The 20,536-nt window shown below is 40.9% G+C and overlaps 1 protein-coding gene across 4 annotated transcripts in view; it reads left to right on the forward strand.

Annotated features, from left to right (window-relative positions):
- cdkal1 (CDKAL1 threonylcarbamoyladenosine tRNA methylthiotransferase) overlaps positions 1-20,536 on the forward strand; it is a 304,188-nt gene that overhangs the window by 208,613 nt on the left and 75,039 nt on the right. For all 4 annotated transcript variants that reach the window (XM_088999350.1, XM_088999354.1, XM_088999351.1 and 1 more), the window contains one exon: positions 11,284-11,464. In XM_088999350.1, coding sequence (XP_088855476.1) covers positions 11,284-11,464 — 181 coding nt within the window. The remainder of the gene's footprint in view (positions 1-11,283; positions 11,465-20,536) is intronic.

The raw sequence follows: 20,536 nt of genomic DNA on the forward strand, positions 1-20,536 counted from the left end.
CCCTTTCTCAATATGAGGAATACACAGTTCATTCTAATGAACTCACCAAGTATAGTCTTCCGAATAACGTTTGTTTAAAAAAAAAAAATAAGAATCCTAAAAAGCAAGTCTCGTAAATTGGAACACAGTTAACTCTTCTAAATCATCATTTTCAAGGTGGCCTAAAACGATGTTTTGTAAAATCAATGTGTTAGTGGTTGGCATCTTTGCTCTCCGAAGACAATTGTTATGGCTACTGTCATCAAACATGACTATGACAGGACCCCTCAGGCCACTTAACGGCTTCTGTCCAATGATCTGTGTGTGTGTGTGTGTGTGTGTGTGTGTGTGTGTGTGTGTGTGTGTGTGTGTGTGTGTGTGTGTGTGTGTGTGTGTGTGTGTGTGTGTGTGTGTGTGTTTGTGTGTGTGTGTGTGCGTGTGTATGTGTGTGCACGCGCATCTTCTTCTTTTCCTTTCGGCTTTTCCCCTCAGGGGTCGCCACAGCGAATCAATGTCCTCCATCTATCCCGGTTTTGTGCATCGTCTTCCCTCACACCAGCTACCTTCATGTGCTCTTTGACCACATCCATAAACCTCCTCTTCGGTCTTCCTCTCAGTCTCCTGCCTGGCAGTTCAAGGCTCAGCATCCTTTTCCCGATATAGTCGCTCTCTCTCCTCAGGACATGTCCAAACCATCTCAGTCTGGCCTCTCTGACTTTCTCTCCAACGCCTGATCCTATCCAACCTGGTCACTCCCAAAGAAAACCTCAAAATCTTCAGCTGTGCTCCCTCCAGCTCTGCTTCCTGTCTTTTCTTCAGTGGCACTGTCTCCAGTCCAAACATCATGGCTGGTCTCACCACAGTTTTATACACTTTTCCTTTCATCCTAGCTGAAACCCTTCTATCGCACATCACACCTGACATTTTTCTCCAGCCGCTCCAGCCTGCCTGGACACGCTTCTTTACCTCTTTTCCACACTCTCCATTGCTCTGGACAGTTGACCCCAAGTACTCCGCCTTCTTTATCTCTTCTGCCTGTAGCATCACTCTTCCACTTGGATCCCTCTCATTCACACACATATATTCCGTCTTTCTGCGACTGATCTTCATTCCTCTCCACATCTCTAGTTTCCCGCCACATGTTCCGTGTTCTCGCTACAGGTCACAATGTCATCTGCAAACATCATGGTCCAAGGAGATTCTTGTCTAACATCGTCTGTCAGCCTGTCCATCACCATAGCAAACAAGAAGGGGCTCAGAGCTGACCTCTGGTGGAGTCCCACCTCCACCTTGAATTCCTCAGTCATACCGACAGCGCACCTCACAACTGTCTTACAGTCATGATACATGTCTTGCACCGCTCTGACATACTTTTCCGTCACTCCAGACTTCCTCATGCAATGCCACAGCTCTTCTCTGGGCACCCTGCCATACGCTTTCTCCAGATCTACAAAGACACAATGCAATTCATTCTGACCTTCTCTGTACTTCTCTATCAGCATTCTTAAAGCAAACACTGCATCTGTCGTACTCTTTTTTTGGCATGAAGCCATACTGCTGCTCACAAATGTTCACTTCTGCTCTTAGTCTAGCTTCAACTACTCTTTCCCAGAGTTTCATTGTGTGGCTCATCAACTTTATTCCTCTGTAATTCGTACAACTCTGCACATCTCCTTTGTTCTTAAAAATGGGCACGAGTACACTTCGTCTCCATTCTTCAGGCATCTGTTCATCATCTAAGATCTTGTTGAATAACCCGATCAGGAACACCACCGCCACCTCTCCAAGACACTTCCATACCTCGATTGGTAAATCATCAGGCCCGAGTGCCTTTCCCCCCCTTCATCCTCTTCAGCGCCCTCCTCACTTCATCCTTGCTAATGCTTGCTACGTCTTGGTCCACAACAGTCACGTCTTCTACTCTTTGTTCCTTCTCATTTTCTCATTCATCAATTCTTCAAAGTACTCTTTCCATCTTGCCATCACACTACTGGCACCTGTTAATACATTGCCATCTTTATCCTTAATCACCCGAACCTGCTGCAGGTCCTTACCGTCTTTGTCTCTCTGTCTCGCCAGCCTGTAAAGATCAGTCTCACCTTCCTTGCTGTCTAGCCGAGCATACAAGTCATCATAGGCCTGTTGTTTGGCCTTTGCCACCTTTACTTTAACCGTACGCTGCATCTCCTTGTACTGCTGTCTACTCTCGTCCGTCCTCTCAGTGTCCCACTTCTTCTTTGCTAACCTCTTTCTCTGTATACACTCCTGCAACTCCCCATTCCACCACCAAGTCTCCTTATCTACCTTTCTTCCACTCGATACACCAAGTACTTTCCGACCTGTGTCTCTGATTATGTTTGCTGTAGTTTGCCAGTCATCTGGAAGGACCTCTTGCCCACCCAGTGCTTGTCTTACCTCCTTCCTAAATGTCATGCAACACTCTTGCTTTTTCAACTTCCACCATTTTGTCCTCACTTCAGCCTTTGGTTTCTTCATCTTCCTCACTGCCAGCGTCATCCTACACACCACCAACCTATGCTGTCTGACTACACTCTCACCAACCATCACTTTGCAGTCCCTGATTTCCTTTAGATGGCGCCGTTGACACAAAATGTAGTCTACCTGTGTACTTCTGCCTCCACTCTTGTAGGTCACCCTATGTTCCTGTCTCTTCTGAAAGAAAGTATTCACAATAGCCATTTCCATTCTCTTAGCAAAGTCAACCACTATCTGCCCTTCAGCGTTCCTCATCTGGAGTCCAAACCTGCCCATCACCTCCTCATCATCTTTGTTTCCTGCGCCAACATGTCCATTGAAGTCTCCACCAATTACAACCCTCTCACTTCTCGGGATGTTCTGTATGACTTCATCAAAGTCCAACCAAAATTTCTCCTCCGCCAGCTCACATCCTACTTGTGGGGCATACCCACAAACAACATTGAACATCACGCCTTCAATTTCTAGCTTCAGACTAATCATTCTATCTCATACTCTTTTTACTTCTAAGACATTCCTAACAAACTCCTCTTTTCAGATAACCCCAACTCCAGTATGTCTACCTTCCTTCTCTGCATCATGTCAACCAGCTCTCGACCTTTACCTGTCATTGTTCCTACATTCAAAGTTCCTACTCTTAGTTCTATACTCTTGGTGTTCCATTTCTCTCTTTTCCTCCGGGCACACCTCCCTCCTCTCCTTCTTCCACCAACAGTAGTCCATTTTCCACTGGCACCCTGAAGGTCAACAGTACCAATGGCGGCCGTTGTTAACCCGGGCCTCTACCGATGCGGTATGGGATTATGTGTGTGCACACGCATATGTGCGTTTTTTTTTCCTGTGAAAACCTCAAGCCTGCAATTTTACAATCCTCTCTGCCTGTCCACCACTGATACTAAAGTATCCTCAATGTGTCACAAATTAAGATTTCAGATAACACAATGCAGCACTGAAAGGTAGACTGGTCTCCCCCCAAAAGATGCATCTGTAAACATTTACCTTCCCAGATTGTCTCTTTCACTCAAATTTCAATCTCCTTTTTTATAGCTCCATGCCATCCTTATTTTCTTCTTGTCATATTTTCTGAGTTTTTCTGTCCCGGTAGTCCTGTCTTTATCTTATCATAAGGGACCCGCTCGCAGGCATCTGTTGAGTAAACACACTTGCATCCGCATACACACAGCTTGAATATATGATGAAGTGGATGGCTGAGTGTATGGAAACGAATACACACACTAGAGCCTTAGCAAACAATGAGTTGAGAATAAATCGGCAGAAGATAATAGTGTATGTTTTTTTTAGGCTTAATTCAGCCTTTTCTTGGCAGATGGAGAAAGATTGTGTGATTAGCAATTTAATTAATATACTTCTATTTCCCATGGCCCGATTCTCTGTCAATAGCAGGCGGCACTGGTCCTGATATTAAATATATTTAACAACGAGGCTCGAGGATGCCTCTTAATTAGTAGGATTATTGTGAAGCACTTATGAGAAATGTTCCATAGTGCGGACACTTCGATTAGGGTGTGATTTGGCAGTGCAAAATATTAAACACTTTTTTTTAACTCAATCAACTTTTTTTTTCTTAAAATCACATTAGATGCTGACTGGTCAGTCTTAAAAAACAAATCTGCCCGGTTTGCACATTTTCATGTTACACTGATTCTCCCTCCCAGACATCTTACACGTAACCTGTCCTTATGGCTCATCTGACCGGCTGCTTTGAATAGGTGGTAAATTTAGGATTTTAAAGACATCCTGACAGTTTCCCCAATATTTATTAAAAAAAAAACAATCTCCTGCTAATTGACCAAAAATGTAAAAGTAAACTTTTGTCTGATTTCATGTCCTTTCATAGAGTATATATGAACATCTGTTTTCAACTGTAAATGGTTGAAAAGGTTTCTTCAGCCGTCATCTGTGCTCCCTTGAAGGTGTCGGACGTTTCGCTTCTCATCCAAGAGGCTTCGTCAACGGACTAAAATTTTGCTGGTAACTCTGGCCCTATATGTATATTCCTACTGTTCAGAGGTGGCGGTGCCAGACCTCTGCTATGAGAGGTCCCTGCACTAAGGTTGGGGGAGTAGAGGACTATTTCTTGAGGCTACACTGATTACTTCTATTGTCCTTACTGATTATGGTCTACGGCTGGCCTGATTGCCCCATTTGCACTGGTGTCACCTCATCAGCATAACTAAGCCTATGTGGTATCGATTTCAGACGTATGTTGTAAGCACGTTCCAAATTAAAAATCACACCACCATGGCGATTTAGTAAAAGGTGTTTCTGTTTTATAAAAATAGCTTATTTTACTCCCCTTATAAACCATCTATTTTATTTCGCTAAGATTTTAATTAATTAATTAATTAATTTGTGGTTTCTAGCTTTTAGGTGCTAGCTTTTAGTTTGCTCACGAAGCCTCTCGGATGAGAAGCGAAACATCCGACACCTTTGAGGAAGTATAGATGACGGTTGAAAAAAACTTTTCATTGATGGACCACTCCTCTATGACTGAGAGCTTACACAGATGTTTCAACTGTAAATGCTATACAGTGGTATTTAAAGTACATTGACAAAATGTATTCCCTCATCATAATTTACTTGCCAGTTTTAAAATAGCAACCTATTGACTGAATTTGAAAGTAAGTCGGACGCTCAATTGACATTTATCTTGATTTTCACCCTTGTCTTGTTGTCTTGGCCCCCCCCCCCCCCCACCTCCATCTCCCCCCCCCCCCCCCCCCCCCCCCCCCTCTGGTTTTGAAATGTGAGCAATAACAAGCTATATTCCTCTCTATCTCATTTTAACAAGGAGTGTACAAATGTGTTCCTCAGTCATTATGATCTCATATCACAACTCTGTCAGCCTCGGATCTTGGAGAAACAAAGGTGTCAAAATGACAGTGTCTGATGCTTTTTTTTTCCTTTTTTTCCAACCTCGACCTAATCTACGAAAGTGAATTTGTTACAATATTCCATCTCTGTATGATATTTTACAATTTGGCCGTGTTTCTCCGTTTTTGTCTAGCGATGACGCAAATGCTTTTCGTAAAATAATGTCACATGGGCTGCAGAATGCAACCTCCCTCCGCCACCAAAGGCTGCAAACAGGAAAGGGAAAAAACCCTCAATGATGAAAACAAAATGAAAGAACAGAGAAATATCCACATTAATTAAATAATTGTATGTACTTCCTCTCACATTGGTTATAATAGCTTGAAACAATCTGCTCATATGCTCCAGTGTCTAAAATATGACATATTAGTAATCAGTACTATTTATTTGTGATTACTATTCCGAAATACAGTAAAGTCTCGTTATATCGATATCGGATATATCGATAGTCCCGGTTATATCGATACTATTTCTATGCACGCACGGAGAAAATTACATGCAAACAGGGTCGGATATATCGATAGTCCCGGTTATATCGATATTTTTTCGGACTCCCTTGAATATCGATATAACGAGACTTTACTGTATTGAGATATTAGATGTAAAATATCATTGGTCTTATAAGCCATATATAAAGCTAATAAAACGTACAAATATGTGCTTATGTTAAAAACACCTAAAGGGTTTATTCATATATCCTTCATGAAATTAAGCTCACTTGACACATTTATTTTTACTTTCATTTTTGCGTTTTATTTTCCTTTCATTAGGGAAATTATCAGATCATCTCAGAGGTCAAGAATTCTTGCACCTGAAGGCCATTGGTTAATATTCATGGCCATCAGCCAATTTGAACTCATCAATAGCTCACAGGTTATCAAGCGGTTGCAGATATAGGAAATTAATAGAAGAATTATGATCAAAGATGGCGAATTGGCAGACCCATTTCATATTTGTTTAATTCTGTTGAAATATAAAGCATGGTTTCAATACAGGATCATTTAATCCAGTTTGTTTGTCAAAATAGTTTAACTCGCTGCTTTGTAATCACAATGATTGCATTCGATGAAAAGGTTTCTTCAGCCGTCATTTATACTTCTTTGAAGGTCTCGGACGTTTCGCTTCTCATCCAAGAGGCTTCGTCAGCTAACTAAAATTTCCTGGTAGCTCATTGAGGAGACGAAACAAATTCTCAAAAAAAGGCTTAATCAACGTTGCAGGGATAATGCAAGTGGGCCTCAATTTGCAGTACATATGCACCTAAAAGCTAACATCCACTCATTTGATGACAGTGAGGTTAAAATATTAGCGAAAGAAAATAGATGGTTTGAAAGGGGAGTAAAATCTGTTTTTTTTTTACATAAAACACCAAAACTCCTTCTCTAAATTGCCAGGGTGGTGTGAGGTTTAATTTGGATCGTGCTTACAACAGACTTATTAGGTAGTTACCACGTAGGTTTAGTCATGCTGATGAGGTGATACCTGAGTGAATGGGGCAATTAAGGCCAGTCATAGACCATAATCAGTCAGGACAATAGAGATAATCAGTGTAGCCTCAGGGAATAGTCCTCTGCTCCCCCCAACCTTAGAGCAGGGCCTACCATCGCAGAGGTGTGGCACCGCCACCTCTGGACAGTAGGGATCTATATAGGGCCAGAGCTACCAGCACATTTTAGTTTGCTTACGAAGCCTCTTGGATGAGAAGCAAAACCTCCAACACCTTCAAAGAAGTACAGATGATGGCTGAAGAAACCTTTGAGAATCAATGATGAAGAAATCATTGATGGATCACTCCTTTACGACTGAGAGCTTACACAGACGGAATGATTGCATTTATTTTGCATTTATTTTAAATGCACAGTATTTGCATGATCTTAATGAATGAAATGCTTCCAAATCAAATTCAGTAGTCTGGCATGCCAAAAAGTCTCCCACAAATCTCTTTTTTTTCTCTTTTTGCACAGGACTCAACGCTCTTTTTCGAGACCTTAGCAAAGACACAAAAAAAAAGCATGGGAGGGGGCGTCTAATTTGTCTCAATTGTCTTCTGAATACGATAGATATTCTTTTGATTTGAATAAAATTGTCTGACACTATAGGCGCACAGCTCAAAATTGCCGTGTTGTATATGCATATTGATATCTATGTCATAATATATCCCGTGCTTGTTGGTTCCACATCTCTCAAACATCTGATATAAAGGAGTCCAAGATGGCGCCCGAGTAGGCAGCCGTCAGCAAGTGCTCTCATGAACCTTGCTTTTTTGTTTTTTTTGTATTGTTTTGTGTTTTCTTTTGTCACTTTGTGTTGTTGTGCGTCGTGTGGAACGGATACGAATTGTTTTTCAGCATTTTTTACCACGACAGTCTGCGGCTGGATGGATACATGGCTTGAGAAGCCCGCGATAAGATGGAGCACCAATGCGTATGTGGAACTGTCGCGGCTTGGAATTGAAGCAGATTTATGTGGGACAGGAGATGTGAGACAATCTCTTCGTCAATGGATGCTACAGCTGCGTGTTTGCTTTCAACATTTAGCTTGTAGTCGACGTGCACATTCCACCATGTCCCTGATCCACTGGTGAAGAGACGCTTTGATCCTCTCTTCTTTCATGTGGAACTGCTTTGTGAAACAAAGAGCGTACAGAAAGTGCTTCAGAATGAATGTGTCTTTGTGTTGTCATGTTATTTAGTTATTTTTTGTTCTTTTGACTTCAAGACGGCACCGCAAGATTGGCTGCCTTTCCAGCAGCTCCTGTATTTTGTTTTTCTACTTTCATTCCTTTCATAACTTTGCTGCTGTGAAATTTCTCCACTGCAAGACTAATAAAGGCATATACAATCCAATATAGATCCTGGGACAGTCTGTTGTTGTTTCTTATTTTTTCTATTTGTCAAGCCCGTCTTCATGGCATCCTTTCATAACGGAAATAAAAAAGGAAGTGCTCCAACCTCGTGCCTCTTAAAAAACAACCAGCTACACATGTTAAAGGACCACTAACTTACATTTGAATAAATCTTTCAAAAAAAAAAAAAATCAATATCATATCATATATCATTCATATATATATATAGTAAAGTCTCGTTATATCGATATTCTCGGGAGTTAGAAAAAATGGCAATATAACCGTACTGTCGATATATCCGTCCTGCGCCGAACTGCATTAACAAAAGCCGCCAAAAGAGGGCATCCAAGCGCCATATAAGAAACGGAGCTGGCCATGAGCTCGCCATTTTGTGCCTCTTTTTTTTTGGGTTGAGAGATGTTCCCCGAATGTTGCCTCAAAATGGCACATATAATTCTTTAATTGATTGCAAACATGTATGCTTTCCTCTACAGTGTATTTGAATCATATTCATAACTGGATGTGTAACAAGAAAGCATATTATCCGAATCTGAAGCCATTGTTTGGATTCACAACCAATGCAAGACGTCTTGGCGTGATGTCATTTTTATTGGTGTTTTGCATTTGAATAAAAAGTGACATTGGTTGTCCTTTAATACACAGTATGGAATGTATGGTAATTTTCAAAATCACGATTCAGCAGACAAAACAAGAAACATTGTTGCAAGAAACGATTGCATTCATACACAGTGCAGTGGGCATGTACATAACACAACAGGGAAACTGCAACGCTTACATCTTACTGTATTATGTATACAATTTAAAAAAGTCATCAATCTTCTTCTGCTTCCCATTCTTACCTTTTAACACACACACTTCAATATCGTCTGCTACACACAAGCTAGCGTCTGAAAATGGAAATGGCTCTGCTACACGGGAGCTGGTCACGTAACAAACTCACGTGACCAAGTCACCGTAGTAACCGGATTATCGTAAAAACCATGAATCGTACTAAACGGAACTAATTATACATAAAAAGACTACAAATGTGCACGGCAAATGAAAATAGTGTCGTAATAAGCAGTATTATCAATATAAACGATATCGATATGACGAGACTTTAGTATATATATATATTTTTATATATATTCAAGGTGTTTATTTACTAGGTCCTTTTAGGCAACAGAATGTACCCAGAATAATGTTGCACTTGATTGGGTGTTTTGGGGCCTTGAATAACCCTTGAAATGAATGTAAAATCATCTTTAACTGACGACCCCCCTTCCCTATTAGTCCGTTCAATCAAGGTTTCACCGTATCAGCTTTTCATAGCATGTCAGTGCTATGAAAACAAGCTACCATATATTCAAATATCCTGCCCATAGGATACTAATTAAATCTGAATTTTGTTTCGTGCAGTAACTAAATAAACATGGTAAATAGTTAAATGGTCTCTTACGCACCATGCAACATTGTAGAAGAAAACCAAAAAAAAGTGCTGAACGCCGCTTCTAAAATGAAACTTCCCTTTTGGTGACAAATGAAAATTTGTCACTGTCCAGATTCAGGTTAGATATGGGGTGAATATTCAAATATCTACATGATAGCACCACTGTTGACAGTATGATTCCTAGACACACCCCAAAGAACAAATAAATAATAAGAATACACGAGGATTTGAGCATGGGTGTGATTTGGCAACACCTGCTGAAAATGCTCGTTCTTTTACAGTATATGAATAACAGCCATTCCATTATAAAGCATTGCTGACAAGGTGTTGTACTCCTAAAACATGTTTAGCTGTTGACTGATGCTTAAGTGTAATGTTTAAGACAGCGATGCGATCAATGCAATTTCCAATCACGTGATCAGATCGGCACAATAATAACTTTTTTCTTCTGCATATTGTTGATGTCAGAGGTCTCCTATTGCTAATTTTGCCCTTTTGTGATAATTGACAGTGGATTTAGCCATCAGGCCTGAGGCCAAACGCCTCAGGGATTTGAGCTAATCATTAAAACTGTATAGTAACATGTGAAAACAGCATACATTAAAACTGTAATGTCAAGGATCCACTCGAGAGAGCTTATTTTTTTATTTATTAAGGGTGTGGGGGGGCGTGCTGATTACCTGACCTTGAGTTTCTCCAACACTCCAATGCAAACACAATGACTAGGGCAAAACAATTCACATATTCCGGTTTTCCGGCCAAATAAATCATACAACGAGGAAGCAGATCGATAATCAATAGCAAGCTATTGTCTAAAGCACAAGTGTCAAAGTCAAGGCCCGCGGGCCAAATCCGGCCCGCCACATCATTTTTTTCGGCCCGCGAAAGCAAATCAAACTTGTTTAAATTCCATGATGATTGCTAAAATCTGAGCCAAAATTTCATATTTTTGGATGTCAACCACAATAAAAGTCATTATTCTTGACTTCAGATTTGAAAACAAATTATTCATTAAATGTGTGCTCTATATGTAATATTTGAAGGGATTTAAACATTCTAATGGGTTCCCCAAATTCATAACGGCCCTCGAGAGGAAACCATAACTACAATGTGGCCCGCGGCAAAAAATGACTTTGACGCCCCTGGTCTAAAGGTTTCCAAATCAGGTTTTGATTGGAGGACTGAGTCGATGGGGGCCAGCCAAGCCTCTCAGCAGCACTTTTTCTAGTTTTACTGAGATGTTGGTTGATCACAAACCTCACCAACATTTTTTTCCTAATGGAAAATGTATCAAGCAGCAAGAGTTGTGGTTGCACCTGTCCCAAATACAGTGTATCTGTATCCATGTATCTGGTGTATTTGGTACATTTGTGGTGTAAGGTGTATTCTGAAATAGATGTTATCTCTTATTTCTTCGCTCTTCAAATTCATCTTGAAGGTGTCTGATGGGGTCGAGGTCCGTATATTGTGTACTTCCCCACATACAAGTATCATATGTAAGGAATTGGGAGGATTCTGAAAGGTTGACATGTGGTTACCAGCGAACATTCCTAGCTTGCAAGTTTTTCACTTCCCATTGTACACTGAAGTTATATACTATTCTCTGTCTCTCTTGCAGGGTTCCAGGTGTAACAATAGCGACAGATATAATCTGTGGCTTTCCCGGCGAGACAGAGGAAGACTTCAGCGAAACTATAGACCTCGTGAAATGTTATCGATTCCCCAGTCTCTTCATCAATCAGTTCTACCCCAGGCCTGGGACACCAGCCGCCAAGATGGATCAAGTGCCTCCACATGTGGTCAGTGCACACAAGGAGAAAATATAGTCATTCATTTTAACCATGCAAATGTCAGGCATGTTTTTTTCTGGATCCATGTGCATCATTTCAGCATGATAGTTTCCTTGAGGAGGCCTGTACATGCATTTTAACTCATTCACTGCCATACCCTAATTTATTAGGGAATTGAAAATATGACGTGGAGCGCCAATCCCAAATTTGTTCCTGTTTTGGTTATTCTTGCAGAGGTGCCGATAAAGCCACGAGGGGGCAGCGTTTCCTTTTTTCCATGTTAGTGCTTTGTTACAGCTTCAGATGTTATTAAAACACTTTTCTAAACCAATATCATTTTTTGAAATAACGTCTGCCCGCAGGCCCGGGGCGTACAACTTTTACGTTGGGCGTACAACTTTCAAAACGTCACGACTTCTTCAAGGAAAAAAAAAGTTTCAAATCAAACATTTGTTTTATTCAATAAAGCAAAAGCTACAAGAAAACCGCTACAAGCCACTGTCATGATCTGGTTGGCGACCAACGGGGGGCGCTGTCGGCCCCGCCTGCACCTGCACAGGTGCTGGTCGTCCCGATCAGATTGGCGGGTAGCGACGTCAGCCCTGCCTGCAGCCTCGCAGTTGTTGGTCGTTTAATCATTGACACTTAAAAGGACACCCGGCACGATCATCCGGTGCCGGTTCATTGTTTTCTGCTTGGTTGCTGCATGCATTGTGTATGTGTTTGTTTAACCTTGGCGGACTTTTACTTTTGGTCTTATTTTGCTACTTTGTATTTTTTTCCATTCAGATGATTTTGATGTTTTACATTTTGTTCCTGCTGACTTTATTTTAATACAATTTGTCAAACAACCTCCTGCTCCCTCCTGCCTGCTTTTTGGGATCCGAACCCGCCATCACCACCTCGCAAACCGTGACAGCTACGTGGACTCCCTCTTTCCATGCGGCATTCAAAACTCTTAAGTACACTTTCCAGTCCCGGTATAGTGCGAAGCACGAAACAGGGTTCTGATTGGCTGCCGTGCCGAGTATGCAAATTGCCAATCAAATTTGCATACTCAGCAGAAGCCTGTTTTGTGCTTCGGACTATACCATGACTGTAAAGTGTACTTGAGAGTTTAGAAAGCCACTTAGAAAGAGGAGGCCACGTGGCTTTGAGCAGACAACGCAACACAAACATTGCATTGTGCAGGATGATGACAAACTACAACTGGAGCAAAATGTTCAGGAAGGGATATGTACCATAAATTAAGCAAGGGAGCATTTGTGGTAGGTACTTCCGTAATTAAAAAAAAGCCTTTATACTTCGCAAGAATGTTTTGGGTTTTTTTTTTTTGTTTTTTTTTTGCGATTAGTCGTCTTATTGTGTTTCAAGTTGTGAAAAATGGGGCAGGCAACTTTATGGCCGGGCAGGCAACTTTTCAGAGTTGCCTGCCCAGGTGTCCACTAACGTTTTGTCATGAGTTTCAGACACTGCCAATATTATTATTATTAGTTATTATTAGTATTAGTATTAGTAGTTATTATTAGTATTGCATTGCATTTTGGACATACACCTTCATTTCAAGCTCATATAACTTCAGACTCGTATAATTTTGGAAATAACTGTGTTTTCTGATGAAAGAAGAGAAGAGTTTCTTATGATGTATTGGTATGTAAGGTTATGTAATCCTCAAATTCAATACTCTGTGTCCTGAAATTCAAGTTACAATGACAAAAACTGGAGTGGACACATTTTTGCGCATCGTCTGACAGTGAATGAGTTAAGTATTAGTCACCAAAAATATTTTACCAAGGACCTCTATTGATAAATACACATTAATGTTTCTATGCTGAAACTATTTTCTTTGCATTTGCAAAAAAATGCATGTGGGATGTCATATGTGCATTGGCTCTGAGCTGAAGTGTGTCACAAAAAAAGATACATATTTATAATAAATACATACATTCATAAATACATAGATACATATATATACATACCTACATAAATACAAAAATACATAAATAAATCAATAAATAAAAACTCAATTCACTTAAATTGTCTTAGGGCAAGAATACGAGCAAAGGCTGGTTACAGATAAACACCTGTAAACATTTGAATCTGTAAATTGTTCTCTGGGGTACTACCAGTCAATTTTGCATTGTCACTCTAGCAATTTTGTGTTTCCTGTCTGCAGACTCATCACAAGCTACTGCTCAATAATTCATTAAACGAGTGGAAAAGAACAACAATTTCTTGTAGCCATTCTAAATCTGATTGTCCTGTTCATTGAGCTTCTATTACCGACAACACGGTGAGTGAATGCTGGCACGTGTGGCTGCCGCTGCTCACCCACAGAAAAACTGATCCTGTGACTGTAAAGTGTCCTTGAGAGTTTTGAAAGGCGCTTAGAAATGAAATGTATTGTTATTATAACACAGGAACAACATGGTTCCTATTCAAGTAATGCACAACAGATTTGAAATGTCCACTGTAAAAGGCACAAAAATAATAACAATTGCGACGACAACGGAGAGAGAGTGAGAGAGATAAAGAGAGTGATGGGGGGCGGGGTGGCTTGACTGAGAGTGCTGGAGGTATTTAGGTATCAGCCAAAGAAACTCAGAGGTAGACTAATGAAAATGAACCTGGGATTGTAGTTTTTAAGTAATTAGGAAAACATTCAGAATGGTCATTGGGTTGAAGAAAATGTGTAAACAGAAGAATACACACAGGAAACAAAAAAAATGGTAACGGTACACACTACAGATATGCAATGTTATAAAAAAAACTACACATACACACACACACACACACACACACACACACACACACACACACACACACACACACACACACAAATAAATGTACATATATTCAGAATATTTAAACCATTATGTCCAAGGAATCAGAATATTGATCCATATATAAAGTGCATTGGATTATGAAAATATGGAATGGTTTTAGGTGTGCTTTATAGGACCGAAAATATGGCAAGCCAACTTGAATCCAAACTTCAAGTGCTATGGAGTATCAGAAATGCGGAGTGAGATGTTTTTACTTCAGGTTGGACTTTTTGTCAAACAATATGTGTGTAAACAGGAATTAGAATTACGCATTTCAAAGAATGTGTCTGTGTGGGTAAAGAGCAAACACATGCCTGCCTCTTGTCATTTAAAATCCCCAACTCCTGCTCCAGTTCTGTCGTCTCTCTGTAACTTCTATATAGATTCTAATATTACTAATCCCAAAAGCTATCAAAAGACAAACCCATATGTGTGTATATATATATATATATATCACGTTGTCATTTGAAGGTACCAAATATTAATGTGCTTGTCTTACTCTGTTAAAGCCTTCTCGTGAGTTCCAAGTGTCTTCCAAGTGGAAACTAAGTGGACGGATTTATTTTGGATTAGCGTATGCTAAAACTGGAGGTGACGGAATGAGGCATCTATCAGTCAACCACCTGTCCCAAACGCCACAGGTCTTGCAGCTGTGATAAAACTCAATATAATTTTCAAACCGCTCCCAACAAGGCTGAAGAACTGTGGTTTTCAACATTGGGGCCTCAAATTAATTTATGATACTTCATGTATGCAGTGGCGCGCACATACACACACACGCACACACACACACACACACGCACGCACACGCGCACCCACACAAAGGACTTCTCCTTACATTATGTTTGCAATTGAAAGCTCTGGTATTATAATGAGTGGGGGTAATAGGCCAGTCGTTAGTCAGGAATGTAGGAACAATCAGTGGGCCCACAGGGAGGGGTTCCCCTGCCCCCCCAACCTGAGAGTAGGGACCTATCATAGCTGTGTCCGGCGCCACCATGTCTGGACATTAGGGATATATAAATGGGGCCGATACGACCAGTCAGACTTTAGTTCGCTGACGAAGCCTCTTGGATAGGAGGTGAAACGTCCGAAACCTTCACTTTTGTACAGATGACGGCTGAAGAAACCTTCTCATCGTTGAAGAATGATGTTATATTATAACATATGATTTAACTCCGAGCCAAGACCAGCAGGCTCAAGGACAGTTTCTACCACCAGGCAGTCCGGAGACTTAACTCCCTCCCAGCCCTGCCCACCCTGCCCATTCCCACTGCCACACTCACCGAACTCTGAGGACATGCTACACGCTGTACTATCATCCTGAACTCTATTTTTTGTTCTTTTTCATTTTTTTTCTGCAAGAACTCACTTCAACCCTTTCTTCTTGTTTGTTTTTGCATTACTACATTACATCACTTTATATATGTCACTACCTCACTTTACATACGTCACTACCTCACTTTACATACATCACTACCTCACTTTACATACGACACTACCTCACTTTACATTCAGAAATTACATGTATAGTCTGTTGTCAATTGCATGTCTTTTTTAGCCATGTTCGCCAACTATTAGTGCCTTGCTTGCTGGGTCCGAGAGGACATTAATTTCATCTGTGCTGTATGTCATGCATATTAGCATATTTGACAATAAAGCTGACTTTGACTTTTTTGACTTAACTAAACACAAAGAAAAAAGTATTTTATAATCTTTCATATTTATATTTACTCAGTGTGAAACCTGGGCCTGTTTGGACGAACAGAGAGCTGATATCCTGGCCGGGATGGATGAAAGACACACACGAAGCTCTTCCTCCACAGCTCTCAGTCTTTCTCTGTCTTTTGTTTTTACTGCAGTCAGGCTTGAAAAGCTCACCTGACACAGATAGGTTGTGGAAAATGGGTGCAATGTCAAAATAGCTTTGTTAGCCAGCATGGAGAACTCCTTGGCAGCTGCCAACCAAAAACTGTCCAAAGGTAGATCAGCAAAGGTTAGCTTGAGGCCACGATGTTGTCTCAGTTCAGTTAGTTCCTCCTGCTCCTGTAAAGACATGTTGATTCTAACAGCAGATGCTGAGCTGAATGGGTCCCTAAACCAGCCAAGGTGCTCCGTGGAGGCTAAAGAGAAATAAAATGTCATCTTCTCCTCAAGAGTTTTCAGATTTTTCACTATTAACTCACTCATTTACAATGGCTTTGCAGGCCGGGAGTATCAATTGCTCTGCCACAGTGTGGGACTTTTTTGATTTAGCCACAGGCTCAGCGACGTGTAGCTAGCTTTAAGGGCTCTCTCATTTACTTTTGTGGTTTTTCTCATGAAAATTGCCTGTTTCCCCGTTTGTTCACGCAGGCGAACAAAGTATTCCACATTTTTATTTTGGACTGAGGGGTGTTTCGTTTGGAGATGGCGTTTAAGCTTACTTGGGACCATAGCGCTGTTGGAGAGCTTTTCACCACAGACCAAGCACAATGGAGTCGGTGCCGCTGCATCTCCGATAAAAGTAAATCCAAATGAAACATAGCTTTCGTTGTATTGCCTCGCGCCAGAAACTTTGCTCGATCCATGCGTCACTAATTCGCTTGTCTCAAAGCGAATTAGTGACGCACAAGTACCCGCTGTTGCCACCTGCTGATATGGAAGAGTACTACATGATTACTCTGCCACGCGCTAGACTGCACAGGCAAACAAATCGGATAATTTCCCGCGGCACACCTGACAATATCTCGCGGCACAGTGGTGTGCTGCGGCACACTGGTTGAAAAACACTGATCTATGGGAATCTATTTGTCAATACAGTGGTTTACGGAGAAATCGGAACACTTGGCATCTCCGACATCTGCTTGCTCAAACCATAAACACTCTCTGTGACATGCTACTTTTCTTGGGAATTAATTCGCCGTAGCCCATATCGTTTTCTTCTCAAGCCATTTCAAAACAAGTTAATGTTACAAAGCACATGGTAAACATTAGTACTAATTGGTTTGTGTGGCCCGCCAACCAATAGCATGCGACATCAGATTGGTGACTGTAGGAATGTTCGGCAGACGACGTGCAAAACGACATGTGCAGTATGTGCAAAATAGTTGGCGCAACCGTGATTTTTTTTTTATTGTTATTTTCTTCTGACAGAAAATTATTTGACATTTTTCTTGAGTGTGACCTTCTGTGCTACACCTTCCATGTTATATGTTCCATATCCCCTCTCGCATTTACACTCCCTCACTCTTTACCATCAAAGTGTTGACACATCTCTTTCATGTGGAGCATCTTCATAAGTCATTCCCTTTGTCGTACCCCCCAACCCCCACCCCTGATTCTCCGAGGAGACACTGAGTGCGTCTTAGAGGGATCAATCCCCAGGCAACTGCACAGCTGCTCCGCTTCTTATCTTTTTCTGCTCGCTTTTCTTTCTGTCGGATCGGTCTCATCCGAATCGTATTGTCAAGGGCTGGATGTAAGCAGGCTTCCTTTCACACCCTTCCAGAGAACACAACTGAAAGTGAGACAGTGGAAATATGCCCGAGCTTGTAGAAACCATCCATAATACATGATACTTTTTCCAAACTTTGTCTCAGTTGCTTGATTTTCATTTTTGGTCCATTTGAAAATATCGTTTCTATAATTTGAATCCAGTTTATTTTTATACAATGGCTTCTTTCACAGTAACGGACGCATGACAAATGACTTTCTTTTTTAAAGTGTTTACTTAACACAATGTGACAAGATTAAAATCATGGTGCTAGTGTTACATCTGCTTCTGTTGGGCAAACCTGCAAAAAAAGTAATGTCAGCGTGCACCTGCTCTTACGCACATGCGCACACATCACCCGAACACTTTGGGGGAAGCTATGTGACGTTGAGCCCGTGAAGGGTCAGTCATTAATAAAGTGGACCAGATGGTTTGTCTGAAACGCTACTGTGCTCAATAGATGAGGGACAGAGGGAAAGAGGGATAGATGGATGGGCAAGGAGGAGAGGAAGTGAGTAAAAAAAAGAAGTTAGAAATTGAATGAGAAGAATATGTACTGAGGAAGCAGCCATTGAGCTTTGGAGTGGCACTGTGCCCTTAGATAACGCTCGCCTTTGTTGTTCGTCTGTCAAATGCATGAGCTGAAAGTTCACATCAATAGGCATGGTGGTCGTAGCTGGCTTATTATATGATGTGTGCCAGCAATCTTGTGTATTGCCTAACTATATGAACGCATTTAACAGGAGACTATACAGTTTTTTTTTAACTTGCATCTTTATTATTTTTATCACATTTAAGACCATTTGAAATTGAACATTTGAATACAGAATGCCTTGTGGCCAATTTGTATAACAACATCCTTTTGTGACAGCAAATTATTCGACAAAGAAAACAACCAATAAACCCATCAACAAAAATAAAAACACAGCAATAACAATAAAGAGAAAATAAGGTGATCAATAGTGTCAGGTTTCCCCTATTTTGGATTTATATTTGTGATGTATCTTGACTGTCTGATTTGTGGTGTCATTCATTTGTTTGATTGTTTTTTATAGTCATCCCATTTTTCCCATCTTGTTTTAAACTTCCCTACTTGGACCCTCAATATGTGTGTGAATCTCTCCAACTCAAATATCTCGTCCACTATTCCGATCCATTGGTTCATTTGGGTGTCAGTTTTAAACCAGTTTCTTCTTATGGGAGCTTCTTAAGGAGCACTTTTATCAAGTACTCATCTCTTGTTTGCACATTTTCTTGATTTAGGTCAGCTAGATACATCACCAAGTGGGTCTTTGGTATTTTGTAGCCAATTATCTTCTTCCGTTCTCTCCAAACCTCTTCCCAATAACCGTTTAACTTTTGAAATTTCCAAAATATGTGTGCGTGATCTACATTTCTTTCCTGTCAACATAGATGCACTCTAGACTATACTGTTTTTAACATATTTTTCTTCGTTGTTATTCCCCTCTGTAGTTTGTTCATTGGGTGCATATAAACCAGGGGTCTCAAACTCAATTTACCCGGGGGCCGCTGGAGGCAGTCTGGGTGAGGCTGGGCCGCATCGGTTTTTCCACAAGAAAATCACAGATAAAACATTCCAATGCTCTCAAAATCTTTATTTTTAACACACACAAAATGAATTAAACGAATAAATGGAAAAATGAATAAACAAATTAATGAACCAATAATAAATAAATAAAATAATTTAATGATCACAAGGCAGTTACGACTGAAAAAACACAGGAAAACTAATTATTTTAATAACGTTTCAAATGTCTGTATCCACAGTTCTTTAACCTTTAACTTTCTTAACATAAAGAAAATATTGAACATGAACTGTCCTAAACATTGCTTCTCTTGCATACTTGTTCAGCTCCACACACAAGTTTCATTCATATCAATCATGCGGGCCGCGAGTTTGAGACCCCTGATATAAACAAAAAAATTAGTCTGAGAAGAGGTGGTGGTTCATCCAAACAAAGTTGGCTAACCAAACAGAAATGTGGTAGAATATTCTTGTTTAAGTCAGGGTATAGTCAAGACCCATGCCGAAACAAATAGTTGTGTGTGTGTGTGTGTGTGTGTGTGTGTGTGTGTGTGTGTGTGTGTGTGTGTGTGTGTGTGTGTGTGTGTGTGTGTGTGTGTGTGTGTGTGTGCGCGCGTGTGTGCGCGCTCGTGTGTGTTTGTGTGTGTATGTTGCGAGATGTCGAGCTGCGATATTGACACCACGAGAATGAACTCACCAAGACTGATCTGTAATCTTGTGTGTGCACTGTTTTGTTTCACGTTAACTGCACATGAAAAGGCAACCGGCGATGAACTCGGGTAATCAGCAAAGACCGATGTCTTGGGCCAGTGGTCAAGGCCAACTGACTAATTAGGGAAGCAAAGCAAACACATGAGAGTGAGAGGCGGTCCAGCTGTGAGGAGGTCCAGGTGCCTAGTGCTATCTGTAAGTTATTGCCTATTGTAGTCTGTGATGTATGAGATAAAGCCACATGAAGAGTAGAGCAGAAGCAGATGGAAGCAAAATAAGACCACAGGGATGGAGAGAGAGTTGGCGTCTTGTAGAGAATATAATGCCGTGAATGCTATTAGCTCAGATCTCCATAATCATCCCCAGGTGACCGGAACTTAGCCTTGATAAATGGACTTACTGTATGGAGTCTGTGTGTGCGTTGGGATGTCTGAATGCCAGAAAGGGTTCCCATCGAGCAGCTGCCGAAGTGAGTGAGAGCAGAAAAAGGAGTGATGGTGAAAGAGATTAGTTGCTCTGTTGGG

This window comes from Hippocampus bargibanti, linkage group LG06 (assembly GCF_051943395.1).
Source record: "Hippocampus bargibanti isolate YZ-2025 linkage group LG06, ASM5194339v1, whole genome shotgun sequence".
Taxonomy (NCBI): domain Eukaryota; kingdom Metazoa; phylum Chordata; class Actinopteri; order Syngnathiformes; family Syngnathidae; genus Hippocampus; species Hippocampus bargibanti.